The 24,074-nt window shown below is 42.9% G+C and overlaps 1 protein-coding gene across 12 annotated transcripts in view; it reads right to left on the reverse strand.

The window, feature by feature from the left end:
- RBFOX2 (RNA binding fox-1 homolog 2) overlaps positions 1-24,074 on the reverse strand; it is a 113,461-nt gene that overhangs the window by 37,290 nt on the left and 52,097 nt on the right. For all 12 annotated transcript variants that reach the window (XR_004081814.1, XM_005421808.3, XM_031057689.1 and 9 more), the window contains exons 2-4: positions 23,248-23,472; positions 12,999-13,145; positions 60-113 (exon numbers count right to left, since the gene is read on the reverse strand). Coding sequence is in view for 11 of the 12 variants with exons in the window: in XM_005421808.3 (XP_005421865.1) it covers positions 60-113; positions 12,999-13,145; positions 23,248-23,472 (426 nt within the window). In the remaining variant the exon portion in view is untranslated. The remainder of the gene's footprint in view (positions 1-59; positions 114-12,998; positions 13,146-23,247; positions 23,473-24,074) is intronic.

Here is a 24,074-nt window from a genome sequence, read left to right on the forward strand (position 1 = left end):
TGAACTGCCTTTTACTCTGCAATCAAAACAAGAGAAGTGGGTACAGAAACAGGACTTACCTTCGAGCCACGCTCATTAAAGATTATCTCTACATCAAGGATTTTGCCAAATTGCTGCAGAGAGACAAGGGAAAAGAAAAAAAAAAAACATTTATTTTTGGCGGTGCATTTTTCCTACCTTTTGCAGGGGCCGGCTTAGTGCAAGAAGGTAGGTGAGAATATTTCCATTTCTAGCATTCAGGCAAAGGCATAATATTCCAGTGACATGACCCAGTTCTCCTGGGTTAAGAAATGCAGATCGTCATGGTCACAAACTCCAGGTTTTCTCACAAAAGTCTAAAGGAAGAAAAACAATCTCCAGAAGAGTTTTAGGGATTTGAGGAAGCTCATCTTTCCCCCGCTAATCTAAACAATTCTTCTTTCCCTCATTCTACTATTTCACCTAAGACATGGTTCTATGATTTCACCTCAGATATCCAACAACATTTCTCACATATAAGTCAACATTTCAGCTTCCTCCTGAAGTAGTTATCACAAAGAGAAACTTAAAAGTGATGTTTCTCTGGAGGGAGTAGTAACATAAGACTCCCAGCCTCAGGGAATTCAAACACTAAAGCTTCTTTCCTTCCCTTTGTTTTCCAAAACTCCAAGCCTTCAAAAGAATTTATGGTAGATTCAGAAACCATGAAAATGGAAAATTCCCAACAGCTTGTTTTTCAGAAAAAGATCATTCAACTTAAGCCTGTGACATATAGTAGGTGGTCAACAACCTATGCAAGCTTATCACATGTAATAGAATTCTTACCTCAGCCTGGAGACTCCAAGGAGAGCTCTGCACTGAAAAGGTTCCAAAGAGCTCCCTATTTACCACAGAAGGAAATCTACCACCTCTGTGGAACCATGTATGGATTACATCTTTCACCTTGCTAGGAACATATTAAAATATTTTATTGAAGCAGCCAGACTCAGAACAGTAGCCTAGAAGTAAAAGTATTACCACTTCAACAGAGGCTCACAGTGCTCTGTCCTCCAGGAGTGTCAATGCTCTATTTCCAAACTGGATATCTGCTCTCTAGAAAGACAGGTCTAGATGTCATTTTTAGGAGTGTGTATATGGAATAGTCTTCATTTTAGAGACACATACATACTGTACTCAGACAAATGCTACATCAGTTTTTCCTATCCCATTATTTAGGAAAGCTTCCATCAACACAGTTTTAAGTTTCATAGCAAATGAAGGAAGGATCAACAAGAATCTAAAGAATGGTTTCACAGTTAAAAAAGATGATGAACACGGGGTCTAGGCACTGGGACACTCTCCCCTTTGCCCAGCGTTCTTAAAATAGCATTTGCCCTTTTTTTTTAATTTAACAGTTGCATTCAGAGTCAAATGAGTATAATACTCATTCTGTGGGCACCCCTCTCAAAAGGCTTGTGGCCAGATTTGAAAACCTGGAACATTTACAGCAGAGAGCCATGATGGCTGAGGAGAGGCTCTGAATATGTTAAGCAACATAAAGTTGCTGAGTCCCTTGAACAAGTATTCCACAACTGTCTGCAAGCAAACAAAACACTTCCAACAATTTTAGCTATAGTTTCTGTCTACTTGCCTTCTCCATTTTTAAAAAGAAGATCTTGGTCCACAGATGTTGTTTTTACTGTTCTATTGTTTAAGGACAATACTTGATCCTCTATTCATTCCAAGAACAATTGAATTCACAACATCCTACGTTACACAAGTTTGAATAATGCTAATGTAAACATGCATCTTCCTTGAAACCTCAACATCTCAACAACTTAGGCTTGATCCATGCTGGTTCCTCTTTTGACTGCTTCTCTGCCAATCACAGCTAAAAATACGTTTTCTATTTCTATCCCACGCTTGGTGTGGGCTTGTCAATAAAGGAGATTAACTGTTGATTGCTTTTTGTTATCTTTGTTGCATACAGCTTTGGTACTGCCATGAAAGGAATCAGTCATGATTGTCACGATTGCTTTCTTGGTAGACTATCTCAGCATCATTACATGACTGGGGCTGAACCAATTCAGCAGCTTGTGGCTGCTGAAGGGCTGTCTCTGCTCCTTTGTCCTTCCTTGTCTGGTCTCACCAGCCTTCCAGAGCTGGCCTCAGTTTTCATTCTCACCTGCAGATAAGCTGATACAGCTCAGCAACGTTGCAAAAATCTAGCCCAAGAAAAGGACTACATACAAAGATTTTGACAATTTACTGAGCTGAAGTGGCTTGAAGGGTCAGTGAGCATTACAGCTCGAAGAAGCAAAAGGGAGTGGAAAGCAGCACACCCTGCCCAAGAGCAGGATGTGTCCCCTGCCAGATCAGCTCAGCTGCCTAGCCTTGCCACACACACTGAAACAGCCAGGCTCTCAATAAATGCAAATGCTGAAATTATTTTCAAAATCTTAAAAGCCATCAAAAATCACCATTTTCTACCTCATTAGAATAATCTTGAAAGAGAACAAACTGTGCAGCTCCCGGTGCACAATTAGGCCGTGCCATCCTCCCCTCTCTGCACACCTGGCTCGGCTGGATCCTCAGGCATTGCTGCCAGTGCTGCCTGCCAGCCCTGCTGGGCTGAGCTCCCCATGCAGGGCTCCCACCCAACAGGAACCCTAGACCTTTAACTCCTCGTGCTGGCAGAATGCTGGCGGTGACACAGAACGCGAGGGGCCTGACTGAGCTGCACAAGAGGGGGCATGGCCCTCCCTGCCTACGAGATGATGGAGGTACAGCATTTCCTACATGACAGAATTAAGAGCCTGCAGTCACAGCAAACACAGGCTTGACATCTACTGCAATGGGCTACATCCATCCATGCAAACTGCCCCAATCTCTTTTCCACCCAGGAGTTGTGGGTGTTTGAAGAGGTAAGAGGGAAGGACCTCCTTGGGAGAGAAGAGCAGAGACAATGGGGGCTGACTGCTGAATGGAGGTTTGCTGGGGAGGGGTTTCCTGCTCCCAAAATTCCTTGAAGGAAAGCAGAGCTGTGAGGCAGAAGCAGGTGTGCTGGGCTCTTCAAGGCCCTGCTGCAGCCATTGCCACAGCTCCTAACACGAGGTCTCTTGTCCCCACTGCTGCAATGGTTACAGCAGGTCCTAGCACTGGAAGGCACTTTTTTTTGGCAGCATGCCAGAATTTTCCTGAAGAATGAAAGCAGAAAAAAAAGAACTAGTTCATTTTAACAGTTTATAACTCCTTCAAAGCTGAATCTAATTTAGTGGAACATAAAAAGGCACTTTGTTCCCTGATGGTGCTTCGCCTACCAAATGTCAACAGTCTATTGCAAACAATCGAAGTTTTAAGAGCTCCTTAGTGAAAGGTCACAATTTTTGTATGAGAAATGCTAGGCCATCTAAATACAAGGGTCAACACCAAGTGTCCTCATAATAATATTTTAAAATAATGTATATGCAGGCATGTTTGTATTGTTCAAAAGACATAGGGACTGGCCAAATAAAACAAGTCCCATGCTTAAGTCATCCATGAGGACTAACTCTCTAATCTCTAACCTTGAAGACATGAATCAATGAGCTCACAGACTTGATTGGTTCACTCAGTGATTACCAAGAACTTCTACTTAGAACTCTGCACAGCCTCTGAAGGAGGTACTGCAGGACTACCTGTCACCAGTGCTCCCCATCATAATTTAGAAAGCTTACTATGTGACCAAGAGGCCAGCATTCCTTATCACATCAGGTCCTGCAAGAAGCCACCTCCATGAACTGCTCACACACATACCATGTGATGGGAAATTACACACACACATGGTATTCCAGTCATGCCATGGCAAAGGAGCTTTAGAATCATGTTTTATCTTACTGGTCTCTTCCCTGGAATGAACTCGACAAGCTTTTAGTTATTTATGGTAAAGCAGGTAAATGAGAATCAGACCCTCTACAATGGTAGCAGGGAGTGTTGGAAGTAACAGTTTTTAAGAGGCATAACGATACAAACAGACAGGAGTTATGACCAGAAACTAATCTTCTTGCTTGAATACAATTTACCTGATCATAGATGCAAAGGCATTGTGCAAGAAAAGAGATGCATGCTGTGTGTTTCTTTTCACACAGATGTCATGAAGGCAGCAGATTTTTCCAGCTGAGGCCACAGCTACATTAAACATAATAAATTTGAGATATCTGGCACTAAAGAGCTTTTGTCTTCCAAGGCACTGACAATTTGGTAGGGCCCCTCCTATATGCTCTGTTCCAGCTGGCCCTGAGTCCTGTGACTGTCTAGAGCTTTAAAAATCAGCTCCAAAATGTGCCAGACAAATAACTTAATCCTAAAGATGCAAACAACAGGGACTACAAGGCAAATTCTCTAGAAATCATGGAACAACAAAAGATAATGAGAGACATCATGTGACAGCCTTATCCCTACAAGAGAACTCTAAATGTCCAAGCAGTTTCACCAGCCCTACAAAATTCACTAAGACATGAGTCCAAATGAGCTATCTAAACTTCAAAGGTGTCAAGCAGTCCATTCTTAAAGATGATCAACATTCAAAATAGCCAAGAAACTGACATCCTGTGCAGGAAACCATGATGCACATGAGCAAGAACATTTTATGAGGATAGATCCATGCTACAGAGAGAGTCCTTTCCCTAGGTCCCAGCTCCATGGGATTTACTTTCAGCTGAGCACAACTGGCTCCATCGTACTGTGTATTAGTCAGTGCTTAGTTATGGCAGCATGGTCTGCCAGAGGTACACTGTCAGCACACCAGCTTCCTCACCCAAAGCTGAGTCACATCTTCAAGCAATGGGGCCAACCCATGTGAGCCAAGCTACACCACTATGCTTTGCAGACAGGAAGATGGAAGCATCAAGGATTTATAAACCAAAGCACTACCACATTTTACCAAGTGAACAGATAATGAACAAGCACCAAGCAGCCCTTAGTAGGGTTGAGCTGTTGCCCAAAAAAATACACATTTCTGAGAAACCAGACTTTACAGGAAGCCACAAAGAGTGCAGATTTCTAACAAGATTTACAGACTACAGCCATCACAGAAAAAAAACCCAAAACAAAACACGATGATGAACACAGCTTCTCAGTCATTTCTTGTTCTCTAAATCCCAAATAAAAGATTTTAACATGAAACAGTGAGATGGGGCTGAACATTATTGCAGGCCACCACCCAAAGAGAGGTCTTAACAAAAGTCTAGCTTCCAGGTCTACCCTTCCAGCTCCTTGTTCCTGCTTTGTGCCATTCCCCAGAGATGTGACTGCAGTGTAACCTGGTACTGATGCTGCAGGAAAGGGTACTTGGATCCATGCCCACAAAAGCAGCATATATTCCAAAATCAATTTGAGAGTACTTAGCATGTAGACTGAATCCATATGAAACTGGGTCAATAAAAGACAACTCCATGTTATTTTACCCAGGCCTTTTATCCAATTAAATCCAGCTACAGCACAGCACTGTTTACTGAATGACATTCAGCACAGCCTTGCTGCACCTAGTAACTCATAAGAAAATCTAAAAAATCTTAGATAAATGTATGATCCAGTCATCACTGCCTTCCAGCAGAGGGTCAGTACAGAAGTTGATAGCAGAGAGCTTTCTCAGAGCAAGACAGACAATACAAGAGCTATTGGCAGCTGCAGGGGCACACAAGCACCCCTGCATACCATTGTCATGCAGAAAAAGCACAATGTTCAAGCAGCACTGAGCACACAAGTCCTTTCTGAAAGATGGTTTCAGAAAACACCCAGGTGAAACACATCAATATAATGAGCAGCACCTCTTATAACTCTAACCAACACCAGCAAGAACAAAGCCCCACCCTGTGACAGGGGCTCACTGTCATCACAGGGAGAGATTGGAAACAAGAAAAGCCACAGAGAGACCACTTTGTGCCAGAATATTTGCTCTCCAATACTGGCACATGGGACTTGTTACATGCAATTGGTGGCCAGTAGTACCAGGTGATGAAAAACCTAAAATACATCTGATATCCAGAAGACAGAATCTCCTCCTTTGGGTGTCCAATCCACTCAGGAAGCAGGGTCCCCCTAAGCAAGTGTGCCACTGCTGTACTTTGGGCCCAGTGCATCAACACCTGCAGGTGAGAGCTTCTTGTTCTATCATATTTTACTCATAGGCCTTAACACTTAAACAAGTACTTCTTCCATTGGCAATACCTGTGCATCACTAATTACTTCCATGTTTCAATTTATTTACTGGCAAATACAAACTTAAAATTCTATCAAGTTCTTGCTGACAAAGAGCTGTAGTCTAATTCGTTATTGCTTTAGCCTCAAACTATAGGCTTATGGAGGTGTTTTGCTCTCTTGACACCAGAATGAAGTTGGATGAGAAATTATATCCACCAGGATATTTTAGGAAGTGCAAAGCGACAAAATGTTTCCTCAGGCCAAGATCTGAGGGCTGCAAGAGCTTCCAAAAGTATCTGAGCTTGCAGAACTCTGTAGCTTGGGTCATACAGAGCAGTGGTCTACCACAAACATACATCATAAAGAACCTTGCAGTAGCAATATGAATTATGCTTAGAGAAGAAAAAGGATAACATCACCTGCCTGAATGTCATCCTTTTACAATGTAAAAAACCAGTGGCTACCATTCTGTCACCTGTAATAAATGACATTATTAATAACTTCATTAACTGAAATTAATTAAATGGGACATAATAGTCACCTTTACAGAAAACATCTATGGGTTATTACTGCTGCAGCTGATAACACACGAAACCTCTTTATCAATTGGGTTGATTGTGCTCCCCAGCAGAAAGAACTAACAGTCTACAAGACGTAGCTATGGACTGAGCAAGTTTTAGTAAAAGCAGGGTCTCCATCTGAAGCCAGAGTCTGCAAAAATTCACAGCCTGTACTGTGCTAACCCACCTTCATCTGCAACCCTCATCAACATAGTCCTTATTTTTATCTTACCCTTAACCGAAGAGCATTTCACCACAGTAAATTCTGAGAAACATCAATTCTGACTCCTTGTACTGCTGCTCTCACAACAGGTAAGAAAGATTTTGTGCAATGTTCATCCATATGAATTACCAAAACAATCCACTTGCTTGTTGTCATGGAGACAATTCAAGATTCAGTTTGGGAACAGAAGAATCTTCCTCTTGAAGGCTGTTCGACCCCGCATCTGTCTTCACCAGGAGACTCTGAAGTCCATCTAGCTCAAAAGTCCAGAAATGACCAGACTATCCCAGCCAATTTTACGCTGGGAGGACAACGGCTTCTTGAAGCATGAAAGGGAAGGGCTGAAGCTACAAACCATGAGGTGCAACCACAGACACTATCACAGCACAAAGCTGAAAGGACTAGAAATATGTTGAGGGGAAACATCAACTTTTCTTCTGCATACAGTCCAGAAAGGAAGGGAACATCTTATCACCAGTGTAGAGAACATGACTACCATCATGTCAGGGGCCCTGCACACATTAGCCAAAGAATGTCCCTCAGAAAATGGATAGTAAGATTTTGAAAAAAGAGTTGCTAATTTGTTTTTAACACTGATGGCAACTCTTCCTCTCCCTGGTAAGCTGTTCCATTGTTCAAATAAGCCTCAATGACTATGAATTTTTTTTTCATATTTCAAGGGGAATTGTGTTAAATCTCAGCTTCCAACTGGAAAATCTTATGACTCTAAATAAGACCTAAACCCCTTGTTAGCAGGTATCACCCACATTTAAGCATTTGTATAGAAATGACTTAGCATGTCCTAACATCTCTTTTTAATAAGCTGAGTAAATAATGTACCTAATACCTTACCAAGTTAAAAAAATCACTCACCTTCCAAGTCCTAGTTTATTTCTTTTGGTCTTAAACTAATCTCAGAATTGAATAAAATTAAGGAGTCACAGTCTTTTCAATTTGGAACAGGAGCAAGATCACATCCCTCCTTCAACCTGATAAGCCCTTTGAATTATTGAAGCAACTATCTTCAACAATCACTAGTACTCTCCCAAATCAGTGTTTTCCAAAGAAAGCTTTCCATCTTAGGAGCAGAGTCCAGTTCCCACATACTCAGTACTCTGCAATGAGCTGCATCAAAAATGTTTTTGTTGGATTTATCATCACTCAACCAGGCATATCTACTCATTCTCTAACAGTAACCTTATCTGTCTCTTTCCTCCTCCTCAAACAGTTTTCTAACTACAAACCTTACTGGCAAGGTTTTAATAGTACCATCTCCATGGGCTGATACAGATACTAAACAAGACAGCGATGGAAACAGATCCCTGGGGAAATTGACAATAGAAACAGTCTTGATCAAAGCTATCTGCCAAGTAACTACTACTTTTTATTATCTATCATTAGAGGTTTTTAATCCCTCTAATGTGTGTTGTCCTTGAGATAATATTATTTTGCTTAAAAATTGGTCACTTGGAGAAATTCAACTGGTTGAGCAATGTTTCACTCTATCAGTATTGCTTTGTACAGTCTTGTCAAAATAGACAAGACAGCATTTGTCTGCAAAGATGTATATTACGAAGTTCTGCTAAATAGATACTAACATGCTTTTTTCAGATTCTAATAGGCTTCTCTAAAATGTTCCAAAATTATTTTTATTTTGGAACAACACACAGATAAATAGTTTTCAGCTCTTTGGGTCATCCCTTTCAGGTTTTTTCAATAGTGAATCTTGGTGGGCGTGTTCCACCCTTCTGCAACCCCCTTAGCTTACAAGAATTGGCTAAAAAATTAGTAGTGATGAATAATGAGCTCCTTGCTTTCGCTATTATTGTTGGACATACCTTATCTAGATCTGCTGTTTTCTAAATATTAGTGAGTACTGTCTCATCCTTCTCTGTTATTAATTATGTAGAAAACCAGATGAGGTAAAAATACCCCCTCTTAAATTCTAAACACAATCAGTTGGGGGTTGTTTTTTGTTTTGCTGTTGTCTGTGGGGTTTTTCCCCAAAAATACACAACTACCTCCTGATTTTATACTGTACCCATATATAGACCTTTTATCTTTGCATGCAAAAAACCTGATGGGTTCTCTAAACTTAGGTCACCAGTATTGCCATGACTAGCATATTTCATTTCTCACCTGTTTCTTTGCTGAAGTTTGCACCTATATTCACTGCTATTTACGTCCTCCTCCTTGCCTAAAGTGCGGAATGCTTTGAGTTTTGTTACCACAGTTTCACCAACTGTGGAGTCATGCCTCCTTGGCCATCAGTATGATGCTGCTGAACACTTTATGGCTTCCATTAATATTTCCCTTTTAAAGGTACCTTCCTGGGCAGTTATTCTGCCAATTGTTTAAACTCCGAGAAACAGTCTATTCCTAAAGCTCCTTACAGTGCTGCCTGATGCCATATTCTGTTTGCACAAAGCAAATACAGACAAATAACAATCACCGATACCTAGGCAACGGTGGGACTTCAGGTCAGCTATTAACTCTTCTTTATCTGCAAGAACAAGGTCAACTATTGATTTATTCCACAGTGGGTGCAGAACTGTGTGCATTAAAAAACTACCAACTCCTTCTAGAAGCTTTCTGGAAGTCTTTTCGTTGGCCTCATGAAATGTAAAGTAAAAATTACCTGTTTTAAGCAGACCATATTATTTGCCTCCCTGTAAGATGCATATATATAAGGGAATGCTTGGTCTTTTCCTGAGGATATCTCAAGGACCTGTTAGAAACACATTATGGCTGAGAGACCGTCGGAACCCAAATAATTTGAATTTGTTAAGAAATCCTTACGAGTGCAGCTCTGCCAAATGGTGCAGGTTTAGAAAGCGTTATGTAATATGCATTTAATCACACATGGGACAACATGTCTCAAGTCCACCTCTACTCAAGTCTGGACAAAACATTAGATATTTTCTGTGCCCCAGGACTGGGCTGACCTCTCGCATGCTGTTCCATCCTTGAGGGGACTTCTTTACTCCCTCCCTACCATCACATTTATTTCTTCCTCCGTGGCTTTACTGTCTATCCAATTTCTCCCTTTGTACAGTAGCTTGGGAAAATCACTCCAGGCAAGGATTTTGAGTCTCTCAGATATGACGTTGAGGAGATGTGACCTGACACACAGAAGGGAGAGGGAGAAGATGGGGGTTACAGGCTAGTCACAGCTGAAGACTCAGACAACCATGAGTCCCCTTTAGGAGTAAGGGTAGGTTTCAGTGAGTCACCCAAAGGAAAGCATCCTGATCCTGAAAAAGAAACAGGAGCAAGCAGAATTCAGAGAGCATGCTCTCCTGCTTGAGGCTATTAGCATGCTGAGAGAAGCAGCACTGAAAGAAAAAGGAAGATGTGCAAGAATCATTCATTATTTCCTTGGCAAAGTAGCAAAGTTCTCTATTGCAGAAAAAAGACACATGGGGTGTCATGTGTCCCAGAAGATGAACGCTCTGCTGGCAGGCATAAGTCTCAGCAACCACAGGGCCAGGTGAACTACCATAAGGTTTTACAAGGAATATATCATTTACCCAGTTAAAATCACATCAATGTGTTGGAACTTGAGATCATGTTTAGAGAAAAAAATTAACATCAGAGGAACACCAGAAATCAATTCATATAGCATTATTCCCCATCTCTCCTATGCACAAAAAGGGCACCATGTAGGCCCAAAAAAGGAGAAGAAATCTTAAAGCAAGTAGTTAAGAGTGTATTTTCTACAAGTCACTTCTTAGGACAGCAGTTCTATTAAACTGCCTAGGCGTCCCAACCTGCAAAGCATAGGCAAGAGCCACCAAGACAGGGATGTCCTTGTAATTCCATCTCCCACACCAGGAGCACATGGCAGAAAAGCATCAAGGTGAACAAGTGTGAAAAGGGCTAGCTGTCAATTAAGCACCAGTCCCAGGAGAAGGGACAGCAATGGGGAACACTTTATGTAAGTGACGCAGTTCCCAGGAGAGGGGAGCAGCCGTAGCACAGCGCAGGACGTGATAAATACAGACTGGAGCAGGTGGTCCAAGAACTAGCTGTGATTTCAGCAAGCATTTGTCCAAACCAGGTGGAACTGCCTGCTGTGCAGCCCTGCAACAGCAAGAAGCAGGCTGGAAAAACCACAAAGCAGAGCAGAAGATTCAGCAATCACAGATTGCCAGATGAGTTTAATTCTGAAAACATTCCCACAGGCATCAAGAGTATAACAATAATCTAAGGTATGAACAACATGGAAGCAAACCCAGGCCTCTTGCAACAGAATCACAGATCCATGGTTTTGGCTGGGAATTGACTCCAGAGGTCCTTTGGTGCATCCCCTGCTCACAGCAGGTATAATGAGATCTTTTTGGCTGGGTTGTGTCCAGTCAAGTCGGATGCCATCAAGGATGGAGGTTCCACAACCCATCTGGGCAATGTGTTCCACTATTTCAGCATCCTCACAAAAAACCTAACATTTTCCCGGTATCTAATTGATAAATCAAAGGCAGAGAGGCCCTGGAAAGAGACCTAGACAAATTAGAGGGCTGGGCAATCACCAACCATATGAAATTTAACAAGGACAAGTGCCAGATTCTGCACCTGGCATGGGGCAACCTTGGATGTACTGACAGATTGGAGAATGAGATGCTGGAGAACAGTGCTGCAGAAAGGGACCAGGGAGCCTGGTTGATGGAAAGTTGAGTATGATGAAAGGCCTGAAAATTCACTCTTATTAGTAAATTAACATTTCCCTCAGCCCATTTCTTTAGCCTGGCCAGGTCCCTCTGAATAGCAGCCTTGCCTTTCTGCATTTTGACCACTCTTTTGTTCCTTTTGTACTGTCCAAGCTACAGACAGATAAGCCAAATTCTTCTCTCATTTACAGCACTGAAGTCCATGAATTAGACACATTTACAATACTGCAACACTACTCTGCATGTGAGCGTGTGCCTTTGTGCATGCATACACACCCACACCTGAGATGGCTCAGGAGATGCAACAACTGAAACAGAAATACTGCAGAATTTGGAGGAGCAGCTGCTATAAGTGAGGACCAAGGTATACACTCCAAGCCTAAAGTGACAAGAGCTTTGGGCTTTCCTGACTTCGATTCATTGGACTGCACCTTAAAAAGGCAGCAGCTGTTAACTTCATAAATAATAATAAATATTTCTGAAGACTTTCAAACATGCCATCAATCCAGGATCATATTATATCAACAAGTCAAATACTCCCTGATGATGATATGACACATAGATAACTTCACCTGAAGGTTAGGTCATGAGACATCTAGCTCGTTAATCCATGTTCACATGGAATGAGTCACCACCTGTACTCACATAAACAAATTCTTCCTCAAAGAGCTTATAAATCAAGAATCATGAATAGCACCCAGGATTAGGGAAGACAAACTATGTGGTCAAAAGCAATGGAAGGTATCTCATACACAATATAAAATACCATCTGACTTGCACTAGCTTTTCCACATGCAATCACTGCTTGGCAAATTGTTTGCAGCCATCTTTCATCACAGAAATAGATCACGAGGAAAGAAATACTTCAACATGCTTCTAAATGCAACTGAAAAACAGTGCTTTGCAAGTCAGTGTTTAATCCTGCCCTTTACTCAGAAATAAGGTAAGGTTTCATTTTGTTTTGGTTTTTTGTTTTTTTTTTCCAAGCCAATTGTTAGATTACACTGAACATTTCTGCTCAGAGAAGCTGTGGGTTGCCCCAAGCAGTGGTGTATGCCCCATCCCTGGAGGTGTTCATAGCCAGGCTGGATTGAGCTTTAAGCACACCTAGTGAAAGATGTACAAGTCCGTGGCAGGGGTGTTTGAAGTGAATGATCTTTCAGGTCCCTTGCAACCCAAACCATTTTATGATTCTATGAACAACTTAATAGGAAGGCGATTGTTATAGTTCTCACGTGTATTAACCAGCTAAGTTAAACACTACCAATTGTTCTAATCCTGCAAATGTATTACAGTGTGCAGACTGAACTGAGGGGGAAGGGCTTTTCATTCACACAAATACACAGCACCAGGTGTCCCACCTGTGGAAGAGGAGAATCTGCCATGCCTGAAGAGGTGCTCATAACTTACCCCAAACATCTGCCGAAGGTCAGGATCTCGAAAGCGGAAGGGAATGTTAGACACATGAAGTCGTTTTGGAGTGGATTTGCTCTCAGTATTCTCACTGCTCTGTGTCTGTGATTGCTGTCCATCTGTCTGTGCCCCTCCTTCTGTCTGCTGAAATCAGAAAAGACAAAAGTGTACACATGAGCAGAAATCACACAATTTCCTTTCACGTGTCTTGTCTGCCCCTTCTTAGGTATCAGCACTGCACTTGCAATGGAGCCAGCTAGCACCTGGCAATTATTTTGATAAACCCAGTAGAACTTAACAATCGATCTGTTGTTCTTCCCCTCCCTTTCCATGAGTAAACACTAATGAGATCTCAGCCTCCCTCCCCTCCTATCACCTTCCAGCATAGTAGATTTGTCTTTGGTTTTCTTAAATTGCTCCTCTCTTTTAGCCCAATTTTCCTCACTTCAGCTGCTACCATATGAAAGCTCTAATGAAGAGACGGATCTCTCATATCCTGGAGCTGGGAGGTAGCACCGCCACTCTAATCTCATGTGGCAGGATGTTCATGCAATCATCAAAATCCCACAGCTGAAGTGGCAGCTCTTCACTGGGCCAATACCAGAAGTGCATCCCGAGGCAAAACGGCATCTGCTCTGTCAAGCTCCCTTCAGAGAAACATTACCCTAAAAGAAGATCTATAATTAAATGGTAAAATCCATATAGGAACAGCTTACGGATGTCTCTGATTAACTTCTTGCATACATTTAAGTGAGCCCAGGAACAGGAAACAGTTATCACCACTGCAAGATTTAGAAAAACCCCAAGTGCTGCGTTTTGCTACCAATTCCACAGCTAAGAAAGGCAATTTGTTCCCCTGTTCTCAAGCGCTGACTGCCACGGCAAAGAGAGGTCAAGGGGTGCACCAGGGGTATTTGTTCACAGAAAAAGTACAAGAAGCAGGCAGAGGAATAAGGGAGATCTGTGTGCCAGATGAGAGTCCTAATGCCTGCACAGAGATTACTGGCAGGAGAAAAGTAGGGAACAGAACCTCAGCTGCTTGTGTGAGCTTAGACTGAAAAGTGCTAAAATTTGAGCACAGCACCAAATATAAAGGCAAGGCCCCTTTGCAAAATGGCTTGATGAGAAAATAGCATTTTTCACACTTTAGTCAGAAAGATGACCTCAAAACCTCAGAGCCACAGAACAAAGCAGACTACAATTTAGTCGGTTTTATTGCTCTTGTCCCTTTCCAACTGCATTCACTGACAGGCCAAGGTATTCAAAGAGCACCCACCCACTCACTCTGTCTCCTGCTGCTTGCCTCAGACTCCCAGGAGTTAAGCTTTGACTACCCGTGTGATGCACTTTAAAGTGTCATTTCAACTCTTTAGACGCCAACCTGACTTCCTCCTTAACCCATCAAGTAAAAAGAAGTCCTACAATAAGGCAAGGACTGTAATTGCTGAGAGTCAGTTTTTTAAGGCACTTTCAAGAAAACATGTGGGCCTTAAAAATGTAAGGGCTGAGGTTTTTGCTGGTTTGGGTCCTTCTTTCCTCCTGTTTTAAATATGCAATTTGTGTACCAAAGATGAAAGAATTCTGAGGGGAGCTGCCCACACTGATTCCCCAACCACTGACTGAACTTGCTAGGTTGACTCTGCACATAATTCAGTATACAACATTCACAAACATTTGGAAACATCTCTTCACAGACCAACTCAATTGGCAACACTAAGAAGGTATCTTCTGCCTAGAAATACCACCTAAAGATATGACCTTGAACTCGCATATTGATTACAAAGCAAGTGTATATACAAAGACAAGAGCAAGCAAACAGTAAGCACTGGGGTCTTGCCATGCTGAGCAGAGCAGTGGCAGCTTTCCATTTCATTTCAGTAGAGCTGCGCATGCAGCACAAAACATGTTTGATCTGGTTAACATAAATTATCTATGATAGGAAGAATGACAATACTGCCCTGACAAGTATGTCTACTTCCCATAGCTGTGCAAGTCTCAGGAGAAGCCTTGTAGAATGAAGCATATTATTTGTCCAAGACTCAATCAACCCCCAGACATCAAATTTTGGACAAAAATTTCAGAAACTTCCTTTTGATCTTATCCAAAACTGTCCCCCGCATGTTCGACCTCTTCTCCTTCCCTCACCTCTAGGACAAAAAGGCTCTCCAAACTCATAGAGAGTACACCCTAGGGGAGGAATCAATGCAGCTGGCTTGCAACTAAATCACACCAAGCTACTTAGTGGTTTTATTTTTATGCCTCCATCAGAGTCCTCTGCTCCTCAGGGCAAATTTGTCCAAGAAGAACAAAACACTGGAGTAGCTTATCTATCACCACTGCATACACCACCAGCAAGTAAGTACTCCAAAGTAACTCCCAAAAATCACCAATACTCCTGCTAAAAGGGACAGCTACATTAAAATATAGGTTGCACAGGACTGGATCTGGTGTTTCCACAGGGGAGGAAGCCAGAATGTTGTTTGCACTCCTCTCCCATCCATTTGTTCCCAGGCAGAGGGCAGAACTCCTTTCTTACCAAGGGTGCAATGTATCATGTACAGTGGCCTGCTCAAAAGCACTCACAGCTGTTCCTGCATATGGCAGAGAGCTGCTGCCACACAGGAGTCATTCTGCAGCATGTGAGACGTGCACAGTGAGACAAATGCTTCAAAGAGAAGAAATGATAGAAGGAAAAAGGGATCTCGGTCCACTCTTACTTTTTTAACTCCACTGAGAGACTCCAAATGCTTTTCATGCTTTCACATAGCCTAATTTTTCAGTAGTAGTATAAAATTAAATAACTTCTTCTCTATGCTGTAGCTCCCTCATCTCTATCACCCATGGCCCTAAGGTAAGATTTGAACTTTCCACCGCTGTAACATTAGCTCACTACATTTGTCCATTGCCACACATTCAGCTACAACGTAAATGAAAAAAACAGTCCCTTCAGATCTTTTGTTTTTTTCTTTTACAGTTATTCCTTGGCTTAATTCATTAGGAAGGAGATGAAAGGAAGGGCCTGGAGCCTGTTCTCAGGCACCACACAACAGAGCCTGGCAGCTGTGCTACCCTGACCAAACCAGATGATGAAAGCCCTCATTTCACCAAGTGCTCACTCCCCATCTTGACTCCTTCCCCACAGGGCATTCAAGCTCCTTCTGGCCTCGTGTCAGCACTTCCCAGTGAATAAAGAGACGTCTCCTTTCTCTAGAGAGCCAGCTCAGAAGGGCACTAATACACATTCCCCAGGTCCCAATGCCTCTCATTAGGCAATATAGACATGCTGCAGCAAAGGTCTCACACTTAGGAACAGTACACTGGATTCACTGCACCTCCTCAGCACAGCCTGCGTACCAGGCACTGATGTAGGTGATAATGCCACTCATGCCTGCACAGGAATGCTCTGAGCACTGCTCAAGGTCACTGAGAAGCACATCAGAGCTTAGGACAGCAAAGCATGTGCTTCACTTTTAACTCCTTGCTGCCTCTGCCCCCAGGTCAGCTCCTCCTTTACACCTGCCAGCAGCAAGGAAACCCTAAGCAAGAAGAGGCAGCTGCAAAGAAAAGCACAGATTATACTCGTGCACATACACATGTAAAAGGGGAGGAGGACACCTGGAAACATGAGAGAGTTCCAAAAGGTTTGGGGGTACCTCTACAACCACCTTCCCACCTCTCAACTGGTCTCTATCCTAATGCAGGTGAACAACCAGTTGCTGAGGATTTCCCCTCAGCAGCAGGGAAGCAGGGGCTCCAGCACCACCTGAGCTCCAAGCAGATCTCCATCTGCATGGCTAGACAGAGGGATGCCTCCCCAGCAAGGCAGACAAGCACTGGTGCAACACACCAACACAGAGATTATTAATACCCAGCACATTCTGTTTCCATCTCCCACTTGCTTCTAGAACTGGAACCGCTTCAGATCCAAGTTCCAGACAAACAAAAACCAACCCCCCATTCTCTCCCCCAGGAAGCAGGCGGTCCAAAACGTTGTGAATCATACTGAGGAGGTTAAGAGCCATAAATCATTGCAAAGAAAATATTTACAAAATACAAACTGTAACTAATAACTATATTTAAAAGGGGATTTGGGTGGCTTACAAAATCTAGGAGACAGACTGTGCTCACTCCACTGCTCCTCAATCACTCTTGGATCCAAAAAAAGCCAAAACCAAACACCCAACCTTGTTTGGATCAAGCACTTGAAGAACTGTGGAGACAAGGACCAAAAGCTACAAGTGGGAGAAGGCAATCTTCCCACTATGAAGCAGAGCACAGACAATATAGAAAAATCTCTACAACTTCTAGTGAAGAACCTGTGTCAAAACAACCAGTCATGCACAAATGAACAGATACCCACTGAGGAGGTTTCATGGAAAAACAAGAGAGGAATTAGGCTCTATACACAGAATCCATCTCCTTCCCCACCACACTCTACTAAAGTAGGTTTGAGGTCCCACACATCCAATAGTAAATGCCATGGGAACTTTAGCTGCTTAAACACTTGTTCACCAGACAGAAGACCTTAAGGCTAATTATCACTTTTCAACAGCAGTAAATATAATTTTACATTTATATCCATGTACTTGGTTTTCAGAGATGCCAGCAATGTTATATTAAAAAAAAAACTGGGCACTACTTACAGGCATAATTAACTATCATCCAAAATATTCTGTATGCTAAAAAAACAGAACCAAAAATTCTAAGAACATACCAATTAACTTCTATAAGGCTTTTTACTATTTTCCACACAGTCAGGTGAATTTACGGTATATTTTTTCTGATATATATTTTTTGTTAGTTACCTATTTTCAGACATTATGAAGCTTAAGTAATTTTATTCACTTTCCTCATTAAAGACATACCTCACAGAACAAAAACCTAACACAGGAAAGCACATAGGGAGCTTTGCTCTGCTGCACAATACCTTTGACATGTCCAGTAACATTTTCAACTCAAAGATGGCTATTTCTAACCAGAAATTCTTTAGTGCTTTTTTCTTTTCCTTTTCCCTCTCAATGAAGTGGTGAAATGGAGCCCCCTGAAAGGCCTACTCTGCTGGTCAGATTGTCAAACCTTTTGTGAGCAGCTCCAGCCCATTCCTCGCAAAACAGAGATGCCCTGACAAGGTGAAAGAGAGAGCAAAATTTCCCAAGCTAGTGGTCACCACTTCATCAACAGTGGCAGAAGAACTGCCACACAGTGACAGACTTAAGATCCATCCAGCCCATTATCTTGTTTCTAACAGCAGCCAAATGTTTGGCATCTGTGGAAGGACACAAGAACAGGGAAAATGCTCGCTGACTTTCCTCCAGCAAACTAAGCCAGCTGATATCTCAACTTGCAAAGCATCCCATGGACAAGAGCTGCAATGCTAATTTCTTCATTATATGGAAAAAATACGTAGTAAACCCTGCTCTTTTTCCCATGGCAGCCAGTTATTTCCCACTTGCATCCTAGTAAGTGAAAATGGGAAAGCTCCACATTTTAGTTGCCTTACCATCCAATCTTCTATGTACTTGTCATATGCCTTTATTCCTGACAGCTCTTTCTGTAAGTGAAGATTTCATTTCTTCGCATAAAAAACCTGCTACATCCCTTTCATCATTGCTTTTATCCTTCCCTGTACTTCTGCTAGATCTGCTAAAACCTTCGAGAGATAAGCAGAATTACCACAGCTATATACTCTAACGTAATGATATTTGTTGATTTATTTCCTATTTCTCATTTTTAAATCTGCCTCACTAGACACAAGTCTGCAAGTGCTGACAATCTGCCTCATATTCAAAGCAAACTCTTGATGTTAAATGTCAGGGTTTGCAACCTCAAGACAGCAATTTCTAAGCTGAGTTGGCCAAACAATCAGCACCAAACTACCTATTTGAAGCTAGTTCTTCCTCATGTCTACCTGCTTAGCAGTATCAGAAAATAAATAATGATATTCATTAAACACATTCTTCACCTGAAATACATCACATGAGCAATTGTTTTAATTATTAAAGGGATGAAAAGTAATTACAGAGGAAAACTCTGCAAAGTCAGTCTAGGCAAGAAATACCCAAGAGGAAGTAATCATTATAACATTGTCCACGTGTTGCAAAAGTCAGCTGAGGAATCCTTGGTGTTGTTGGCTCTCTTCTTTCTAAGCCCTGGCTAGATGTACAAGGCACAGCCAGATGACCAAGCACCTTCCCTATCTTGCTTCTGAACATGACACATATGGGCCCACCATGAAGGTGTCTTCTTTGAGAATATGAGAGTCAATATCCCTTTATGGTATAGTGGATGAGTTAAACAAGTTTCAGTAGAGCACATCAAGAAGCAGAGGCACGGTGCTCTGTAATTAAATAATGCTTTATACTGGTTCATGACAACGTAACACCAAGGTGACAGCACCTGCCATTTTCATGTGAAGTCATTTACATAAACTTATTCCTCTACTTCTATACCTCCAGCTGCATCCCATAATTTATACAGATATACAAATTCTTCCCTCTGACATTAACAAGAGAAACAAGTTGAATAATCAGCTTGCAGTAGTAAGTGCATTGCATTTACTATCAAGCAAGCTTTTTTAGTTCAGCAGATGATTAATCTTCCCTCTGCAGGTAGAGTACCAGGAGATGCAGAGAGCTGACAATTGCTCTCGGCTTCTGGCCATGCTCTCCACACGCTTACCTTGCAACAACAGCATTTGCTGGATCCCTCCAAGAGCTGCTCTAATTCATTAATCCAGCAAAAGAATTGGACAGCTTTCTGCCAGGTCAGTGAATTAAAGTGGCTCACGTAAGGAATGCCAGAGACAGTAAATAGGAGTGGGAGTTTGTGCTTGGAGCCAGATCTCTCCTTTCTGACAGCAGTGAATCTCTTAGATCAGCTCAGCTGCCAGAGGTACTGCAGCCTAATTAGCATCTCCCCTTGCAGCTAACTGTGCTGAGTGTTTCCATTAGGGATAAGAGCACTAAGGTAAACCAAGAAGGGGGAAGGGGGAAGAAACCAGGCAGCCCAGCACGATAAGTGAAATGCTGAGCATCAACTGTTTAAGAGAAGGGCTGCAACAGGCAGACCAAGTGGGCCAAATAAGGTCCTGTACCTCAGCCTATTTTTAATCCAGGTCTTTCAGCTGTGCTTTGGGACAGTATCAAGAGAAAGGACAGATGCTTGGACACGAAGACCGAGAGGTCTTCCTGCCACATGCCAGGCAAGAAACAAAGCCCCACAGATGAGACTTGGTCCTAAAATAGAGATTCCAAAATATGAAGCTGTTTGCATTACACCGACTACTGTGCCCATTTCTTTTCTAAGCCCCAATCTTGCGACTCCGAATGCTTTCCACTACATTCAAACCTCTGTAACCAAGCTCATCCTCAGCTCATGACACCAACCAGTCAGTTCAGGCTTTTAGTCTGCATAGAAAGGCATGGACTTCAACTCTCAAAGTTTACTTTACGTAAGTTCACTGCTGATCTTTGACCTAGGCTCCTAGACCACTGTATTTTCACTCAGACACTACCACTAATCTCAAATCATTCTAGCTAGCTAGCCAAGTTTATATGAAAAGGTGCTCCCACCCTGTGTCTTAAGGACCCTGTTACAGACCACATTACATTGCTGTGCAACATCCAACCAACGAGATCAAGCCCTCTCTCTATTAGCGATCTTTAAGCTACGCCCATGTTCTTTGTTACTTTTGCCATTATCCTAAAGGCTATCAGCCTGAAAAGCAGGAAAGGTCCCTATCTGACCACACCTTTTGCTATCTCCCTCTGTCCTGCCAACACAACCAATCACAGGCCTTGTTCTTAAAAGCGAGCAGGGAACTTATCTGTCTGGCTGAAGCAATTTCTGAATCATCCCATGGGAGCACAGGCTTCAAGTCAGCAGCTAAAAAATCCACTGGCTGTTGAGTGTGGGGTATCGCCTTCACACACATGACAGCAGCTGTGCTTGTCTGTCACAATAATGGGAGGGAAGGCTCATACCTCACCCATGATAGGCTTTTTGCTCTATTAAAGTTAGCACTGCTGTTTGGGCAAGATGGTAAAATGGTTAAAGGAGAAGATGCCTTAAAGCATAACAGTCTAGTCCATACGGACTGAACGTGTGTGTCAAACAAGTAACAGCCAACACATAGGACGGACAAAATGTTTAACATTAGCTGTAGATGTTTAAAATCAAATAACCAACCTGTTCTGCTCTATTTTAACAGCATTCTTTAACTTGAGTAACTACTGAGCCTTCTAGCTTCCCCTAGGTCCTACATCCTTAATCAGCATACTAAGGAGAAGAAAAGTTAAAAGGAATTACATCCTAAGGCAGGCCACAAAATCAAAATAACTTCATAGAGGACTCCTAGACAGAAAGATAAAGAGACTTGGAAGATCCAAGTGGATGTGAAAGTCTGGTGTGAGAAAAGCCCCTGATGAGGCAATTTACCCCTGCTCCCACAGGTTTCTTCATGTGCCACCATCTGGGATCCTCTGGGTTTGATCAGTGCCAGGCATAGCAGCCACAGCAACGCCCTTGTGTGTGCCCTTAGCCTTTCCCAGCCAGCTATGGCCACAAGCCTGACTCTGCATGCTCAGCTTGCACGTCTTTAACCACATCAAACTCCAGACGTGCACACCTGTTTCCAACAGCCAGTACAAGTGCTGCGTACTATTCAGCCTGTTTCTTGGATTACCCCCTGCCAGTCAGGCTCCTTCCACAGACTCCTGGCAACACCACTGCCTGCCAGCAGTCTCCCAGCAACACTCCCTCCCACACAGATGGGCTCCCAGTCCCTCCTTGCAGGCTAGCCACAGGCTGTGGGCTCCTTGGAGCCAGCATTAGTTGATGAAACACAGAGCTCAGCCCTGCAGACCCACAGAGATGGCTCCTAATATGGAAGAGGAGCAGGAAGGCTGGCAAGAGCTTACATCCAAGGTCAAGGCTAACATCATTTCCATTAAAAAGAAATGCTCTTAAGCTCTGGACAAGGATGGGAACAGGAATAACACAGGGGGAAAGCCACTGCCCTGCTTTTTATTCCCTGTTTTCAGCTTCCTCATCCAACTGGCAGCGCCTGAGGTAGTTGTTTGCTGGAGATGGGCAACCCAAATCTTACATGTTGGAATGGTATCGGACAATGTGGTGCTAAAATGATGGCTTGCATTTCTGCACACTGCATCAGCACTTGGTTTTATTTCCTGTGTGGTCTTTCCTCATCTACTTTTTCTGCCAAGCAAGGCACCCTAAGTTCCTTTTGCGCACTACCAGCGCGCCTTACAGAGTGTGTACTTTTTCAAGATGCCAAAGTTGTGGCATTCCCAGGAAGAAATCCAAGGTATCTTATCGAAGTCATGACCAATGGTGCCAACCATGCAGCCACTGCCCACTGCAGAAGGAGCAGAAGCACACATCAGGAACCATGAACACTTGAGCTGGCACTATCAGTTCCTCCAACTGTTGGCACTGAATTCATTCAGTATTTACCAGGGAAAAAAAATAATCTCTACAACCCAAACACCAACTACAAGTAAAACTGAAAGCATTAACAGATTAAATCCGCCCCTGAGCGCCGAAGGCTCTCACCATAAGGCTCTTTATTAGGAAGTTAAGTCTTAACAAGTGGCTTAAGGGGTGGATAAAGCTTTTCCTGGGATAATCTGCCAGCATGTTGCCCAGTGCCAGTTCCAGACCATGGAAAGAATAAAGAAAATATATAAGATGATGAAAATCTTGGTTTGGCAAATGGATGACCAGTAACTGAGAGCTCATCTCTCATCCTTGCTCCCTGAAGCTCCCTGCTGTCTTCAGAAAGTCAAAGAAAAGTAATTTTCTACTCTGTTAGCTTCCTGAAAACAAAACCATATTGGGATTACACCTAAGATGCATGTGCTCACCCTAATTCTTTGTACTGTCAACTCTCCAGAATTTGCCTCCATCACATCTATTTGAACCATTTGCCAATTAACACAAAGTAATTAACACTTTTGTCAGAGACTGTCTTTGGACAACGCCACCATGGTAAAACCACCATGATCATGATTTCAAGTACTACTCTTCTCTGCAGGCACCAATTTACAAGGGGAACATGCAAAAGGGGAAACTCAGTAATAGAAAGTCAGAAGCCACGTTTTGTTTGTAATTCTCTCCTTTCAAGTCTACTGCTGGTTTGCTGCACACTTGAGAAACAGCAATCTAATCAGGGGCTGCCTTTCCGCAAAGCACTGTGCCGTTCTGGCTGGGCACCCTGCGCACTTACTGCAAGAGATCCGTTCTGCGTGCTGGCCGTGTTCGTGCTCTGCTCCCCATGCGGCTGCGTGCTTCCGTAGAGTGTCAGATTGTGCTCGCTGGTCTGGCCTGCATAGTCCTGAGTGTGTGGCACCCCATACTCTGTGGGAATCCCATTCTGTGGGGGTGGCGGAAATGGGATTGTGGTGAATGGCTGCACCATTGCATCAGGAGTTGCTGATGGCTCCTGGTTACCCTTAAGAAAGGAAAAAGGAGAAAACAGCTTTATACTACAGAAGATAGATGAAAACATCAGCCTGAGAGACAACACACACGTTCATGTGAATCTCCCACCCACCGTCACCATAGTATTCCACAGTCTTCTATTATCTCTCCTATCAAAAAGCACATGCCTTGCTCCTCTGAGCCATGACACTGTTTTCTTAATCTTTTCAGGGCAATTTTCTTGCTACTGGGTGGCATATAGCGAACAAATTACAGGGTTTGCAGATTGCATACCCCTGTGATCTCCCACAAAGCTTTACACACAGTAAGGTATTATTTCAAAAGAGGGAAGAGGCACTCACACATTGGAACAGAGAAGGAAACAGAAGAACAGGGTTTCTTAACACCCCTAAAAGTACCACGACTGGGTCCATCTCCTCCAGCCTGACCCTCATTGCTCACAAGCAACCCCCAAGCAATCATGTGGTTCAAAGCACACCTCTGTTATGTTACAGTGATAAAAAGTAAAGATTTTAAAATCCATCTGCAGAAGCCCCCTCCTTTGCCCTGACAGCACTGCATACACAGCACAGGTATCTGTTGCTGGAATATCCCATTTGCTTCTTTCTGGCC

Source organism: Geospiza fortis, unplaced genomic scaffold (genome assembly GCF_000277835.1).
Source record: "Geospiza fortis unplaced genomic scaffold, GeoFor_1.0 scaffold173, whole genome shotgun sequence".
Lineage (NCBI taxonomy): Eukaryota > Metazoa > Chordata > Aves > Passeriformes > Thraupidae > Geospiza > Geospiza fortis.